We start from the raw sequence: 17942 nt of genomic DNA on the forward strand, positions 1-17942 counted from the left end.
ATAAATGCTCACAGGAAAAAAGCCCCCATGGAAACATGCCCACATGGAAACATGCCCACACGGAAAAAAAAGCTCATACTGAAAGAAGCCCACATGGGGAAAAGCCCTCATGGAAAAATATGTAAAGTACCGTAGATGTTTATAATTGTGGAATAGGGTTGCCATGGAATAGTGAATAGGGTTGCCAAATCCACTTCAAGAAATATCTGGGAACTTTAGGGGTAGAACCAGAAGCAAGGTTGTGGCAAGGACAATTGAACAAAGGGAGTTCTGGCCATCACATCTAAAGGGACCATGCTCCTTTTAAATGCCTTCACTCCATAGGAAATATTGAAGGATAGGGGCACCTTCTTTTGGGGCTCATAGAATTGGACCCCCTGGCCCAATCCTTTTGAATCTTGGAGGGTATTTTGGGGAGAGGCACTGGATGCCATGCTGCAAATTTGGTGCATCTACCTCAAAAAGCACCCCCCCCCAAGAGCCCAAGATACCAGTGGATTAATTCTCCATTATACCATTTTTTTCTATCAAAGCCAACTATGTTTATTGATTTCTTCCTTCCAGATTCTTGCCAGAGTCAGTCCTATTTAGCTTCTTAGGTCTATGAGGCCTTAACTACTTCTGCTATTTAAGAAAGAGAAGCTATCACAGAGCAGGCAGTAATCATCCACCCATCGTGCATGTTTCTGTGAAGGACAAAGAACAGCACATCTACCCATGAAGAACTTCTGGTAGGATTGTGCTCCAAGAGTTGTTCACGGCTCTTCTTGTGAAAGAGAATGTCCTCTCTATGGTCTAGTGGTAGGTTTTAAGAAGGCACTTCACCAGAGCAGCATTTTAAGCGAAGCACCATCCTGACTCATGCCTCTTTGAGTTTGGGATTTACTAGTATCAGTATAATGGCATGTCCAGAAGGACAAGAAACAGATATGATGCCAAGCAGTATAAATAGCCAATTGTGCTCCATGTCATTCCAGATCAGTATTACCTGAGTAGTGACCATTAAAAAACTAAACATGTACAAAAAAGCAAAGGAAGCCAGAGCTTTAAGAACATAAGAACATAAGAGAAGCCATGTTGGATCAGGCCAACGGCCCATCCAGTCCAACACTCTGTGTCACACAGTGGCAAAATTTTTTATATATACACACACACTGTGGCTAATAGCCACTGATGGACCTCTGCTCCATATTTTTATCTAAACCCCTCTTGAAGGTGGCTATACTTGTGGCCGCCACCACCTCCTGTGGCAGTGAATTCCACATGTTAATCACCCTTCGGGTGAAGAAGTACTTCCTTTTATCCGTTTTAACCTGTCTGCTCAGCAATTTCATCGAATGCCCACGAGTTCTTGTATTGTGAGAAAGGGAGAAAAGTACTTCTTTCTCTACTTTCTCCATCCCATGCATTATCTTGTAAACCTCTATCATGTCACCTCGCAGTCGACGTTTCTCCAAGCTAAAGAGTCCCAAGCGTTTCAACCTTTCTTCATAGGGAAAGTGCTCCAGCCCTTTAATCATTCTAGTTGCCCTTTTCTGGACTTTCTCCAATGCTATAATATCCTTTTTGAGGTGCGGCGACCAGAACTGCACACAGTACTCCAAATGAGACCGCACCATCGATTTATACAGGGGCATTATGATACTGGCTGATTTGTTTTCAATTCCCTTCCTAATAATTCCCAGCATGGCGTTGGCCTTTTTTTATTGCAAACGCACACTGTCTTGACAGTGATAGCAGTCATGTGAGCTTGAGTGTTGAGATCCTTGATGCCAATTCCATTGCCTTGCATACGTCTTGTGTGCATCCACAGAGAGGTCATTCACAAGATGGGCAATTACAAAAGTGTCACTAAAGGAATGAGATTTGGGACAGTAGCTAGAAAAGCTGAGAACATGTATAAGTCAGGGGGTTTAATTTCTGAGTCACTGATGTTCAAAAGTGATTTGTTGGAATCACACATCAAGAAGCCGCTGCTCAAGCTTGCGACCACAACAAGAGTCATAATAGCAGAGAAGACAACTGATCCCAGAAGCAATGGGGGCACAAGTCCTGAAAATCTTTGCTTCACTTGGAGGAAAACAGGGTGGGAGAACATGGCAATCATTGCCAAGTAGCAAATGCTGAGGCAGGTGGCAAACCAAATAGTGGTGGTGTTCATAAATATCCACAAGGTGGGAACCATTATGAAGAAATAATGACAATTATGCTTGCCAATAAAAAAGAAGAACGTAGCTATATGCAGACTCACAAATCCCAGCCATGAAAGTCTGGACAAGACAGGACAGGTCAAAATTTGGTCATTTGGGGATAGTTTCCTGCTTCTGAACCAGTCAATGTAATTCATAAGGACAATAAATCCATTTGCGACCATTCCAACAAGAGTTTTACTAACCAGAAGAATACAACTGATTATTATCAATATGGAAGGCACCATCATTCTGAGCACAAAACAAAACTGTTTCTTCTGTGATGTTTGCAGTTTGCCCCAAGCTGTCCTTTCAGTGATATCCACCCAGCAGAGCACAGCGCTATGGCCTTTGATTTAGGAAAACATCTGGAGAGGTAGGACACTGTGTTGAGACTGCTGAGATGCAAATCTTTACCAGAAAGGGTTGAGTTACTGCATAGCGATATCCTGTCATCAGAACATTATAAAAGAACGAATGATGACTGAACAGTCATCAGAACATTATAAAAGAAATTATAAGTAATAAAGATTTCAATGTATAAGTTTTTATATGTTAGCAGCATATCTATGATAACGACCTCAGTATACCAAAATCTAGAAAATAACTGTATTTCTATAGAAATATAAATTTTTCAAGATACCTATAATCACATCTGTATCACCTTCTGCCATTGTATCCAAATTGAAAGCAGCATTTCTAACATGACCAAGTCTGAAGGAGAGAAAAGAATGATTTGACCAATGTGTTATCAGTGTACATTAATTCATTCTGCTGAAAAAGCCAGTCAAAGAGATCATCCACCCTATGTACACGTTTCTCTGAAAAAAGAATAGCCTATCTACCCATAAAGAGCTTCCTTTAGGATTGCACTGCAAGAGTTTATCAGGGTCCTTCTTGTGAAAGAGAATGCCTATCTCTGTGGTCCAGTGGTAGGTTTTAGGAAGGCACTTCACTAGAGCAGCGTTTTAAGCAAAGCACCATCCTGACCCATGCCTCTTTGAGTTTGGGATTAACTAGTATCAGGATAATGCCATGTACAGAGGGACAAAACACGGTTACGATAGAAGACATCATGAATAGCCAAGTGCCAGTCATGTCACGCCAGTTCAGAACTGCCTGAGCAGTGGCTGCTAAAAAACTAAGCAGGTACAGAACAGCAAAGGAAGCCAGAGCTTTGATGGCAGTCAAGTGAGCTTGAGTGTTGAGATCCTTGATGCCAATTCCATCGCCTTGCATACGTCTTGTGTGCATCCACAGAGAAGTCATTAACAACATGACTGATGACAAAAATATCACAAAAGCAATAAGATTTGGGACAGTAGCTAGAAGATCTATGTACATGTATAAGTCAGGGGGTTTAATTTCTGCATCACTGATGTTCAGAATTGGTTTGTTAGAATCACACATAGAGAAGCCATTGCTCACGCTTGCGACCACAACAACAGTCATAACAGCAGAGAAGACAACTGAGGCCAGAAGCAACCGGGGCACCAGTCCTGAAAATCTTTGCTTCACTTGGAGGAAAACAGGATGGGAAAAGGTGGCGATCTTTGCCAAGTAGAAAACACTGAGCCAGGTGGCAAACCAAAAACTTGTGGTGCTTGTAAATATCCACAAGAAGGGAAGCATTAGATTTCTATAATGGCAATTATGCTTGCCAATAGAAAAAAAGAACTTAGCTATATACAGAATCATGACCGCTAGCCAAGCTAGTCTGGACAAGACAAGACAGGACAAGATCTGGTCATTTGGGGATAGTTTCCTGCTTCTGAGCCAGTCAATGAATGTCACGAGAACAATAAATCCATTCGCTACCATTCCAACAAGGACTTCAGTAACCTGAAGTACACAAATGATTATCCTCAATAAGGAAGGCACCATCATTCTGAGCACAAAACAGAACTGTTTCTTCTGCAATGTTTGCGGTTTGCCCCCAAGTTGTCCTTTCGGTGATGTCCACCCAGCAGAGCACAAAGCTATGGCCTCCAATTTAGGAACTGAAAAATATCTGGAGAGGCAGGAGCTCTTTTCTAGTGTTGACACTGTCGAGATGCAAATCTTTACCAGAAAGGGTTGAGTTACTGTATAGTGATATCCTGTTCTAATATTTCATATTTGCATATTCGACAGATGCTGAATATGATAAGCGGATCTATTTTTACAGATGGAGATGCACTCTTCATTTGGAATTTGTTTTTTTGAAACTGATATTACCTCCAAATCCATCTGTTCTTATTAGTGTTTAATTTGACTGAATTCTACACCTGTAGCCCTTTCCTGGGCATCTTCTAGGGCAGCCCAACATTGAGTGCATTGCAGAAAACTAGCCAGGGTACAAAGCCATGGGTTATTGTGGAAAAGGCAAAGAAAGGAGGAAACCTGTGATGCAAATGCAGCTGATGGAAGCAAGTAGCAAAACTGGGCTCATGAGCACCCCCAAGGTCTTAAACTGTTCTGTATTTGTCACCACAAGATTATCTGCATGCTCCAAAAGGCTTCTTTGACATTACTAACATTGTGTCTGTCTTGTGTGGATTCAGCTTCAGGTGGCTGTGGCTTAGTTTCATGAGCACAGCCTCGATGGACTGTTTAAGAGTGAAGGCAGAAGCATCTGGAGTCCTCCTAGGTAATGAAACGCAGGGTTGATTGTGACTTCCATGTTGAGGAGATCCTCACCCAGAACATGTATCTCTAGGTCCAATGAATATGAGATAATATGCTGAATATTGAAAAATGATGGTTTCTGTGTTCAAGATTTATAACTGATGAAGTGCTACAATAAAGTAGTTTTGTCTTACTAAAATTGTCTCTCTCTTTACTAAATTCAAGCCCTTTGCCAGTCTCCACCCAGCCAATAATATAAGGGCACTAAAGCTGAGAACAGATGGCCATTCTGGGGTGGCTTGGAGGCAGCTGATAGCGGGACAGCTCAAAAAGAGCCGTCCTGGAGACTCCGCACGGTCCCTGGCGAGGCAGCCCCATCCCATCTGTGAGGCAGCTGGGCGCCTCCACACAGGGAGGTGCCCTAGAAGCTGATTTCTCGTTTTTTCCTTTGCGGGGGGGGGGGGGGGGAGGGAGTGCTGGTGCACTGATTGGTTCCATTAAAAAAAATGGATCAGTTTGGGATGGCTTCACAGCTTCAGACCGCCAAGTCACCTCTCGTGCACCCTTCCCTGTCCAGATGGCAGGGAGGCGACTGAAAGCCGGCTCAAATATTTGCTACCACTTTGGATGTGGTAGCTTTTTGAGCCAGTCAATGGAGCCTGGAGGATGGGGTGAGGACGGGAGAAGGGCGGCCGGCAGATGTTGCCATCTGCAGGGATTTTTTTGGACTGACATCAGAGGCGGCTCTGAGTTGGCCCAAAGTGCCGGTCTTGCCTATGGGTCCTAGAAATACTCCTGGGCTCCAAAATCCCCCAACAACACCCCAACCAGCTTATTTAGCTTCTATGGTCAGGCAAAAACATTGAAGCTTTCCCCTCTAAAACAAACTTTACAGATCTAGAGAAATGATCTATGTTATACAAGCCAAGTCAGGGTTCTGCAAGCCAGGCTTATAGCCTCATGTACCACCAGCGACTCACCTGCCAAAGCTTTTATTCTTTGTGCAGGCTACTGAGTGCTTTGAGGAGGCAGGAGAGGTTCCAGGCTTCCCTCCTGTGCTCTTTTCCCAGGCAGAAATGGCCTCAGGGGGCCTCTTTGGCCCTTTCACGGGCACCATGTGTTACTAGTTACAATCTGAACACATGGGAAGCCTGACAAAGGGGAAAACAGGCCCCTTCATGGCTGATTTTTCTTTAAGAAAACAGCACAGGATGGAAGCTTAAAGCCCCTCCTCTCCTCTTGCCAGGGCTTTTTTTTTTAGCAGGAACTGCTTTGCATATTAGGTCACACCCTCCTGATGTAGTCAATCCTCCGAGAACTTACAGGGCTCTTAGTACAGGGCCTACTGTAAGCTCCAGGAGGATTGGCTACATCAGGGGGTGTGGCCTAATATGCAAAGGAGTTCCTGCTACAAAAAAAGCCCTGCCTCTTGCAATGTTCATGAGCCTCCACGAGCGATTGCACTTTGGCAGGTGTGTCCTCTAATGGTATTTGTGAATGTGACCTAGATCAGGGGAGCCCCTACTCAGTTTGTGTCCCATAAGCTGGTTAAGATTTGTTCTTTCAGTGTGAGATCCATTATTTACTACTTAGTATATCAGTATTCTGCCCATGTTCTATTCCTGCCATTAATTCTTGAATGTGTGTCACAAACCGTGCAGAGAGAAATCACAGGAAATGGAATTTCTTGGTTTTGGGCACAATTTGACTATGCAGGTGTCTTAGTTGGTTCCAGGACACATACCCACATGGCCTGGAATCTTAGTAGGCAGCAGACCCACCACTGCCCACTAAGCTTTTTGAGACCAGGCTTCTATGCTTCAAACACCCTTTAAAGCAGGGGTGTCAAACATACGGCCTGGGGGCGGGGGCAAATTAGGCCCCCGGAGGGCTCCTATCAGGCCCCCAAGCAACTGATTGTCATCTGCTTCCTTCCCCCCCTCTCTTGCTTCCTTCTGAGCATTATGTGTCCAAGCACCATACAGAGTATGACATGAAGTTCTGTGTACTTTACAAATTGTTGTTCAGTTGCACAGTCAAGTCCAATTCTTTGTGACCCCATGGACCCTCCTGTCTTCCATCATCCTCCGAAGTCTGCACAAATTCGTCCAGCCATCTCATCTTTTGCCTTCTGTCTTTCCCAGCATCAGGATCTTCTCCCTTCTCTTTTGGTGGCCAAAGTATTTGAGCCTCAGCTTCAGCATCTGACCTTCCAGGGAACAGTCGGTGTTGATTTCCCTTAAGACTGACTGATCTGATCTTCTTGCAGTCCAAGGGGAAGAGTCTTCTCCAGCACCACAGCTCGAAAGCATCTATTCTTCTGCGCTCGGCCTTCCTTATGGTCCAGCTCTCACACCCATACATTACTACTGGGAATACCATCCCTTTGACTATGCGGACTTTTGTTGGCAGGGTGATGTCTCTACTTTTTATTATACTACCCAGGTTCACCATAGCTGTCCTCCCAAGGAGCAAACGTCTTTTAATTTCATGGCTTTACAAATATCAGAGCCATAACTGCTAAAAAAACTAATCAGGAACAGAATAGTGAAGGAAACCAGAGCTTTGAGGGCACTCAGGTGAACTTGTGTGTTGAGATCCTTGATGCCAATCCCATTGCCTTGCATACGTCTTGTGTGCATCCAGAGAGGTCATTAACAAGATGGATGATGACAAAAGTATCATTAAAGGAATGATACTTTACAAATATCAGGGTACAAATAAGACACAGGCAGAAATCCAGAGGGTTTTGCACAGGGAGGGGGCCTTTTGGATTTTTAAAATGAACTCTTTAGAACCAGCAGGTCTGAATTCTGTCATGGATCAATCTTTTGTACATGAAATCATGTCATGGATCTATCTCTTGTACATGAAAAGGCAAAGAAAGGAGGGATCACCCTTCGTACATGTTTCTCTGAAAAAAGAAGAATAGCATATCTACTCATGAAGAGCTTCCTGTAGGATTGTGCTGCAAGAGTTTTTAGGGTCCTTCTTGTAAAAGAGAATGTCCTATCTCTAAGGTCTAGTGGCAGGTTTTAAGCACGCACTTTACTAGAGCAGCATTTTAAGTGAAGCAGCATCCTGACCCATGCCTCTTTGAGTTTGGGATTAACTAGTATCAGGATAATGGCATGTCCAGAGGGACAAAACACAGATAAGATATTAAACATCATAAATAGCCAAGTGCCAGTCATATCATGCCAGATCAGTACCGCCTGAGCCATAACTGCTAAAAAACTAAGCAGGTACAGAACAGCAAAGGAAGCCAGAGCTTTGATGGCAGTCAAGTGAGCTTCAGTGTTGAGATCCTTGATGCCAGTTCCATTGCCTTGCATACGTCTAGTGTGCATCCACAGAGAGGTCATTAACAAGACAGATGATGACAAAAGTATCATTACGGGAATGATGTTTGGGACAGTACCTAGAAGAGCTGAGAGCATATATACATCACGGGGGTTAATTTCTGAATCACTGATGTTCAAAAGTGATTTGTTGGTATCACACAAAGAGAAGCCGTTGCTCACGCTTGCGACCACAACAAGAGTCATAACAGCAGAGAAGACAACTGATCCCAGAAGCAACCAGGGCACCAGTCCTGAAAATCTTTGCTTCACTTGGAGGAAGACAGGATGGGAGAAGGTGGCGATCTTTGCTAAGTAGAAAATGCTGAGCCAGGTGGCAAGCCAAAGATTCGTGGTGCTTGCAAATATCCACAAGATCAGAAGTATTAGATATTCATGACAATTATGCTTGCCAGTAGGAGAGAAGAACTTAGTTGTATACAAAGTCGTGACTGCCAGCCATACTAGTCTGGACAAGACAAGACAGCACAAGATCTGGTCATTTGGGGATAGTTTCCTGCTTCTGAACCAGTCAAGGAATGCCACGAGAACAACAAATCCATTAGCTACCATTCCAACAAGGATTTCAATAACCAGAAGTACACAACTGATTATCATTGGTATGGAAGTCATCTTTCTGAGCACAAAACAAAACTGTTTCTTATGTGATGTTTGAAGTTTGTCCCAAGATATCCTTTCAGTGATATCCACCCAGCAGAACACAATGCTATGGCCTTCGATTTAGGAACTGAAAAGCATCTGGAGAGGCAAAAGCTCTTTTCTAGTAGTGATATTGCTGAGATGCAAATCTTTACCAGGAAGGGTTGAGTTACTGTATAGCTATATCCTGTTCTAATATTTCATATTTGCACATTCTATAGAGATGCTGAATGTGATAGAACATCTGTTTACAAATCGAGAGGCACTCTTCTTTTGGGGTTTGTTTTCTTGAAACTGATATTACCCAAATCCTTTCATTATTACAAGTTGTTTATTTGACTGAATTCTGCACAGGTAACCCTTTCCTGGGCAGCCCAACATAGAATGCATTGCAGAAAACTAGCCAGGGTACAAAACCATGGGTTATTGTGAAAAAGGCAAAGAAAGGAGGAAACCTTTTATGCAAATGTAACTGATGGAAGCAAACAGCAAAAGAAGAAGATTTATACTTCTCTCTGATTCACAAAGCAGCTCATAATCTCCTTTAACTTCTTCCCCCACAACAGACACCCCGGGAGGTGGGTGGGGGTGAGAGAACTCTCCCAGAAGCTGCCCTTTCTAGGTTCATGGGCACCCCCAAGGTCTTAAATTGTTCTGCATTTGCCTCTTTGGCATTACTTATATTGTATAGTGGTTTCTACGCAGTCTCAGGATCAGTGATAACAAGCTCTTTGTTAAGAGTACCATAGTACAGGGGTGGCCAACAGTAGCTCTCCAGATGTTTTTTGCCTACAACTCCCATCAGCCCCAGCCATTGGCCATGCTGGCTGGGGCTGATGGGAGTTGTAGGCAAAAAACATCTGGAGAACTACCATTGGCCACCCCTGGCATAGTAGATGGCTCCACTACAAGACTGGGCCAATGGGGCCAAACTTATATACATCTCTGAGTTCCCATGCAAGGACGTTATTGGGTCATTCAAACTGGTGGGGGCTTGTGATTGGTCCAGGGCTGCAGAGATTTGGATCCTGCAGCTCATTGTTCCCAAGTCCCCAAGTTCAGTCCGTATGGCTCCAATGAGGCATGCAGGAACACCCATAGTCTTCGCTTGAGTCCACATACATAACAGCTTACTAGCATTATGTCTGTCTAAGTTGTGTGGATTCAGCTTCAGGTGGCTGTGGCTTAGTTTCATGAGCACAGCCTCCATGGACTGTTTCAGAGTAAAGGCAGAAGCATCTGGAGTCCTCCTAGGTAATGAAACACAGGGTTGATTGTGACTTCCATGTTGAGGAGATCCTCACCCAGAAGACGTAGGTCTAGGTCCAATGAATTATGAGATGATATGCTGAATATTGAAGAGTTATGGTTTCCGTGCTCAAGATTTATAACAGAGTGTTTTCTGTCCTAAAAGCTTATAATGAAAAAGCTTATAATAAGTTTTGTTTTAGTACAGCTGTCTGTCTTCTGACTGAATTCAAGCCCCTTGCCAGTGTCCACCCAACCAATAAAATAACTCGAGGGAACTGAGGATCCTTGAAATACTCCTGGGCTCCAAAATCCCCAACAACACCCCAGCCACCTTATTCTGCTCCTGTGGTCAGAGAAAAAACATTGATGCAACTTACAAGCTTTCCCCTGTAAAACAAACCCTGCAGATCTAACAAAAAGGTACATGTTATACAAGCCAACCTGGGGTTCTGCAAGCCAGGCTCATAGTCTCATATACCACCAGAGACTCAATTGCCAAAGCTTTTATTTCTTGTACAGGTTACTGAGTGCTGTGAGGGGGCGAAAGAGGTTTCAGGCTTCGCTCCTGTGCTCTTTTTCCTGGCAGAAATGGCCTCGGGGGGCTCTTGGCCCCTTTCATGGGTGCCATGTGTTACATAATCAGAGGACATGTGGAGCCTGAGGAAAGGGAGAACAGGCCCCTTGGTGGCTGATTTTAATTTTGGAAAACAGCACAGGAAGGAAGCCTGAAGCCTCCCCCCTCCCCTCTTGCAATGTTCATGAGCCTCCACATGCAATTGCGCTTTGACAGGTGAGTCCTGCAATGAATGAGACCTATATCAGGGAAGCACCAGGTCAGCTTGTGTCACATAGGCTGGTTAAAATTTCTTTTGTGTATGCGAGGTTCATTAGTTACTATTTAGTATCTCTGTGTTCTGCTCATGGATCCTGCTACTCCTGCCATTCGTTCTTAAATGCATGCCACAAACTGTGCAGGCAGAAATCGTAGGAAATGGAATTTGTTGATCTTGGGCACTGAATTTGACTATGCAGGTGCAGAGAGGGGATGAATGGCAAGTGATTCTGGGTTTGGCACACGTCTTGTGACCTGACATTGACCCTGGGGGATGCTGCCCTGTTTGCAGTAGTCATGGAGGTTTAGTTCTCAGACTGGGCAAAAAACAGCCATCTGTGCCAATGACACAAGTGGCTACTGTACAGTCAGAAAGTTGTTCAGCGTGATACTGTGCTCAAAACAAACTTGGCGAGGAGCAGCAAGTTAATCTGATCAGGAACGCTTCCTGCAAATAATTAAAAGATTCAAACAAGGCATGTTTCCCTGGCAAGCATGCATGTTGCAAAATTCTCCATGCACCTAGTCTCAGGTAGTAGCCTTGTGAGCGCAGGAGTTCTGAATAGGGGTGCTATACCGATTTGATTTTGGAGGTCAGAATTACCCATCATTAAAAAAAAAACCCCAGTAAAAACCCTGTAACTGAAAATGTTTGGGACTGAATTAGACACACAAAGAGCAGATTCACAACCACATCGCCAGAGACCCTTCTAGGTAAACTGATCACCATACCTCCTCTGCCAGCTGTTTTGTGACTGGAATTGTCTGCACTAGACTGCATGAAAAAAATAGCTGAAGGAGAATGAAGGGGAAGGAGAACAAAGGACGGGGGGGGGGGGGTGAAAAGGTTGTTTTCCTTCCCTCATTAATGTGAAAACAATAAAAGACCTGCATATCTACGTCTTTTACACCTCTGTTGCTGAGTCTCTTGATTGGGAAATAAAGAGGACTCTGCCATATACAACAGTTACCATAGAAGACTCTCAGGGAGAGGTATTTCCTATCATCTACAACTTGATTCTTTTAACTGGAGATGTTGGGGATTGAATCTGGAACCTTCTACATGCAAAGCAGACATTCAGCCACTGAGCTATACAGTCTGCCCCAAGTAAACTGGCTTATACTGAATTAGAAATTAAAACCTAAAAGAGCGGGTCCATAGTAATCCTCGTCAAACAGAAAAAACAAAGGAACTAAAAGGACTTTTAAAACAGTGTATTCAAACCACTTTGAATCTAATTATATCATCGATTTAAACTAGGTTACTTGATTTTTATCCCGCATTCCCCTGTAAGCAAGAGAACAGTAATAGAAATAAGACACTGGAAACAATAAATAAAACACTTAAAATAATATATATTTAGATTAACAATTAAAACAATATCAGATGGCAGTGGAAACATTAAGACAGTTGCAACCTAACTACAGTATCAATAGCATATGTAGGTAAAATACAATTGACAATACTATATATTGATTCTAGACAGATATTCATTTTATAAATGGTCATCACAATGCAGTAAAAAAAATCATAAGTACTAAAGACTTCAATATATAAATTTTCCTATAGCATTATCAGTATAACTTGTAGATGAAAACAACCACAGTGTACCAAAAACTGGGAAATAACTGCATTTCTATATATATAATCATCACTTACATATCACTTCTGCCATTGTATCCAAATCAAGAGCACCATTTCTAACCTGAATCACAGACAAAAAATGATTTGAGTAATGCATTATCAATGTAGATTAGTTTATTCTGATAAGCTATCTAGTCGATCATCCAACCATTGTAATTTTTCCGTGAAAGAGGAAGAAAAGCATGTCTACCTGTGAAGAGCTTCCTGAAGGATTGTGCTGCAAGAATTTTTCAGGGTCCATCTTGTGAAAGAAGAAGAAGAAGAATTGCAGATTTATACCCCACCCTTTTCTCTGAATCAGAGACTCAGAGCGGCTTACAATCTCCTATATCTTCTCCCCCCACAACAGACACTTGTGAGGTGGATGGGGCTGGAGAGGGCTCTCACAGCAGCTGCCCTTTCAAGACAACCTCTGCCAGAGCTATGGCTGACCCCGGGCCATTCCAGCAGGTGCAAGTGGAGGAGTGGGGAATCAAACCCGGTTCTCCCAGATAAGAGTCTGCACACTTAACCGCTACCCCAAACTTAACCACTACACCAAAGAGAACGTCCTGTCTCTGTGGTCCAGTGGTAGGTTTTAAGAAGGCACTTCACTAGAGCAGCATTTTAAGTGAAGCATCATCCTGACCCATACCTGTTTTAGTTTGGGATTTAGTAGTATCAGGATAACGGCATGTCCAGAAGGACAAGAGGCAGTTACGATACTAAGCATCACAAATACCCAAGTGTCACCCATGTTTTTCCAGATCATTACTGCCTGAACAGTGACTGCTAAAAAACTAGACAGGTACAGAACAGCGAAGGAAGCCAGAGCTTTGATGGCAGTCATGTGAGCTTGAGTGCTGAGATCCTTGATGCCAGTTCCATTACGTTGCATACGTCTTGTGTGCATCCACAGAGAAGTCATTAACAAGACAGACGATGACAAAAATATCATTAAAGGAATGAGATTTGGGACAGTACCTAGAAAAGCTAGGTATATATAAAAGTCAGGGGGTGTACTTTCTGAGTCACTGATGTTCAAAAGTGATTTGTTGGAATCACACATAGAGAAGCCGCTGCTCAAGCTTGCGACCACAACAAGAGTCATAATAGCAGAGAAGACAACTGATCCCAGAAGAAACCAGGGCACCAGTCCTGAAAATCTTTGCTTCACTTGGAGGAAAACAGGGTGGGAGAACGTGGCGATCTTTGCCAAGTAGAAAACGCTGAGCCAGGTGGCAAACCAAAATGTGGTGGTGTTTAGAAACATCCACAAGTTGGGAAGCACTGCATATAAATAATAGCAATTATGCTTCCCAGTAGAAAAGAAGACTGTAGTTATATGCAGAATTTCAAATCCCAGCCATGAAAGTCTGGACAAGCCAAGGCAGGTCAAGATCTGGTCATTTGGGGATAGTTTCCTGCTTCTGAACCAGTCAATGCAAGTAATGAGGACAATAAATCCATTTGCAACCATTCCAACAAGGGTTTTAATAACCAGAAGTGTACAACTGATGATCCTCAATACGGCAGCCACCATCATTCTGAGAACAAAACAAAACTGTTTCTTCCGCAATGTTTGCAGTTTGCCCCAAGCTGTCCTCTCAGTGATATCGACCCAGTAGAACACAACGCTGCAGCCTTTGATTTAGGAACTGAAAAACGTCTGGAGAGGCAGGAGCTCTTTTCTAGTGTTGACACTGTTGAGATGCAAATCTTACCAGAAAGGGTTGAATTACTGTATAGCGATATCCTGTTCTGATATTTCATATTTCCGCATTCGACAGAGATGCTGAATATATGTGCATCCATCTTTACAAATGGAGACGCACTCTTCTTTTGGGATTTGTTTTCTTGAAATTGACATTACCCCAAATCCATCTATTATTACTAGTCATTAATTTGATTGAATTCTGCACCAGTAGCCTTCTCCCAGGCATTTTCTAGGGCAGCCCAACATAGAGTCCATTACAGAAAACTAGCCAAGGTACAAAACCATGGATTATTGTGGAAAAGGCAAAGAAAGGAGGAAAACCTGTGATGCAAATGTAGCTGATAGAAGCAAACAGCAAAACTGGGCTCATGGGCACTTCCAGTGTCTTAAACTGTTGTGCATTTGCCATCACAAGGTTACCCAGATGTTCCAAAGAGCTTCTTTGGCATTACTGACTAGCATTATCTCTGTCATGTGTGGATTCAGCTTCAGGTGGCTCTGGCTTAGTTTCATGAGCACAGCCTCCATGGACTGTTTCAGAGTAAAGGCAGAAGCATCTGGAGTCCTCCTAGGTAATGAAACACAGGGTTGATTATGACTTCCTTGTTGCTGAGATCCTCACCCAGAAGACGTATGTCTAGGTCCAATGAATTATGAGATGATATGCTGAATATTGAAGAGTTATGTTTTCTGTGTTCAAGATTTATAATGAACTGTTTTCTATCCTAAAGGCTTGCAATGAAATGAAGTAGTTTTGTTTTAGTACAACTGCCTCTCTTTTTACTGAATTCAAGCTCCTTGCCAATCTCCACCCAACCAATAAAATAACTCAAGGGTTACTGAGGGTCCTAGAAATACTCCCGGGCTCCAAAATCCCCCAACAGCACCCCAGTCACCTTATTCTGCTCCTATGGTCAGAGAAAAAACATTGAAGCAACTTACAAGTTTTCCCCTGTAAAACATTTGACACACCTGCCAAAGCTTTTCTTCCTTGTACAGGCTACTGAGTGCTGTGAGGGGGGGAAAGAGGTTTCAGGCTTCCTTCCTGTGCCCTTTTTCCTGGCAGTAATGTCCTCAGAGGAGCTCTTTGCCCCTTTGATGGGCACCATGTGTTACATAATCTGAGGACATGTGGAAAGGGAGAACTGGCCCCTTCGTGGCTGATTTTAATTTAGGAAAACAGCAAAGGAGGGAAGCCTGAAGCCTCCCCCCTCCCCTCTTGCAAAGTTCATGAGCCTCCACATGCAATTACACTTTGACAGGTGAGTCCTGCAATGGTATTTGTGAATGCGACCTAGATCAGGGGAGCCCCAGCTCAACTTGTGTCACATAGGCTAGTTAAAATTTCTTTTTGTGTGTGTGTGTGAGATTCATTATTTACAACTTAGTTTGCCCTGTTCATGCAGCGTGTTGAGTCCGTGTTAAACTGACCCAGTTCTGTTCCGAATATCTTTGTTCCGGATATTATCGATCAGACTGCCATACTGCAATTCGAATCACTCCACAGTGATACCGTCTTCTGCAGTCCACATGACGGCATCATGCAGTTGTTTTTTCTCCACTATTATGCACATGCGCATAGGTTAAGACATTGTGTGGTTATGCACATATCGCTAAGTAGTAAACCAAATGTCTGAGGCTCCTTTTGCTCCATGATAGCCTTCAGACATCTGGAAGTTTGTTGAGAACTATCCAGATGGAGAAACTATGAGGTGAAACCGGAGAACTCAAAAAACACCGCAAAGGAGCTGGTAACAAAATACTCTGGTTCCGAGAAAGATTGGGGAGGGGGAGCTACCATGAGTTAATACTGGGAGGCAGATGTCGCTGTCTGATCAGCCATTTTTAATCCGGTATGAAACAGCAGTGACAACTGATTATACTGTGCGTCTGAGCAGGGCCAGTATCTCTGTGTTCTGCCCATGGATCCTGCTACTCCTGCCATTCGTTCTTGAATGCATGCCACAAACTGTGCAGATGGAATTCATAGGAAATGGAATTTGTTGATCCTTGGCACTGAGTTTGTCTATTTAGGTGCAAAGAGGGGATGAATGGCAAGTGATTCTGGGTTTGGCACAGGTCTGTCAATTTTTGGACCTGACCATGACCCTGGGGGATGCTGCCCTGTTTGCAGTAGTTTAGTTCTCAGACCGGGTAAGAACACCAGTGGCAATGACCAAGTGGCTACTGCACAGTCACAAAGTTGTTCAGTGTGATACTGTGCTCAAGACAAACTTGGTGAGGAGCAGCAAGTTAATCTGATCAGGAACGCTTCCTGCAAATAACTAAGAGATTCAAGCAAGGCGTGTTCACCTGGTAAACATTTAAGTTGCAAAATTCTCCACACCTCTAGTCTCGGGTAGTAGCCTTGTGAGCACAGGTGTTCTGAACAGGGATGCTTCTGCAATGATCCCTATTCCAGTTTCTCCCTAGACTTGGGAGATCAGAATTACCCATCATTAAAAAAAAAAAAACCCATTAAAATTCCTGTAACCGGAATTATTTGGAATTGAATTACAGATGCACAACCACATTGCCAGAGACACTCTTAGGTAAACTAATCTGATTACCTTCTCTTCCGGCTGTTTTGCGACTGGAATTGTCTGCACTAGCCGACAGAAAGAACAATAGCTGTTGTTACCATAGAAGACTCTCAGGTAGAGGCATTTCCTATCATCTACAACTTGATTCTTTTAAATGGAGACGTTGAGAATTAAATCTGGGACCTTCTACTTGCAAAGCAGACACACAGACACTGAACTGTAGACCCTGCCTCAATTAAATTGGCTTATACTGACTCAGAAATGAAAACCTAAAAGAGCTGGTCCACAGTAACCCCCGTCGAATAGAAAAAAACAAAGGAGCTAAAAGGGACTTTTAAAACAGTGTATTAACCAGGGCTTTCTTTGTAGCAGGAACTCCTTTGCATATTAGGCCACACACCCCTGATGTAGCCAATCCTCCTGGGGCTTTCAGTAGGCCCTGTACTAAGAGCCCTGTAAGCTCTTGGAGGATTGGCTGCATCAGGGGTGTGTGGCCTAATAGGCAGAGGAGTTCCTGCTACAAAAAAAGCCCTGGTATTAACCATTTGGTCTGAATCTAATTATAACTATCATCCATTTAGATTAGCTTATTTGATTTTTATCCCGTGCTGCCCTGCAAGCAGGGGGACAGTAATATAAACAAGACACCTAAAAAATAATACATAAAACACTTAAAATAAGAAATATAGACTAACAATTAAAACAATATCAGATGGTAGCCAAAATAGTAGGACAGTTGCAATATAACTATAATATCAATAACATATGTAGGAAAAATAAAATTGATATATAGATTCTAGACATATATTTATTTTAAGAATGGTCATTACTTATAGAAGAAATCATAAGTAATAAAGACTTCACTGTATAAGTTTTCATATGGCAACTCCAGTAAAACTTGTACATGAAAACAACCACAGGATAGCAAAAACTGGGAAATAAATGCATTTCTGAACCTCAATTCTCTCTATATAAAATCATCACTTACATATAACCCGCTGCCATTGTGTCCAACTCAAGAGCAGCATTCTTCTGACCATATCTGAAGCAGAAAAAAGAATGATTTGACCTATGCATCATCAATGTAGATTAATTTATTTTGATGAAATAGCTAGGTGATCATCCACCCATCGTGCATCTTTCTGTGAAAGAGGGGGAAGAGCATGTCTACCCATGAA

General features: G+C 43.0%; 1 protein-coding gene across 1 annotated transcript in view; it reads right to left on the reverse strand.

Annotated features, from left to right (window-relative positions):
• The window catches only part of LOC132570060 (taste receptor type 2 member 40-like), a 129275-nt gene extending 115228 nt beyond the window's left edge, over nt 1-14047 (reverse strand). The window contains exon 1 of the mRNA XM_060236500.1: nt 13160-14047. Within this exon, the coding sequence (XP_060092483.1) occupies nt 13160-14047 (888 nt within the window). The remainder of the gene's footprint in view (nt 1-13159) is intronic.
• Nucleotides 14048-17942: the final 3895 nt, after the last annotated feature.

This window comes from Heteronotia binoei, chromosome 4, assembly GCF_032191835.1.
Source record: "Heteronotia binoei isolate CCM8104 ecotype False Entrance Well chromosome 4, APGP_CSIRO_Hbin_v1, whole genome shotgun sequence".
Classification (NCBI taxonomy): Eukaryota; Metazoa; Chordata; class Lepidosauria; order Squamata; family Gekkonidae; genus Heteronotia; species Heteronotia binoei.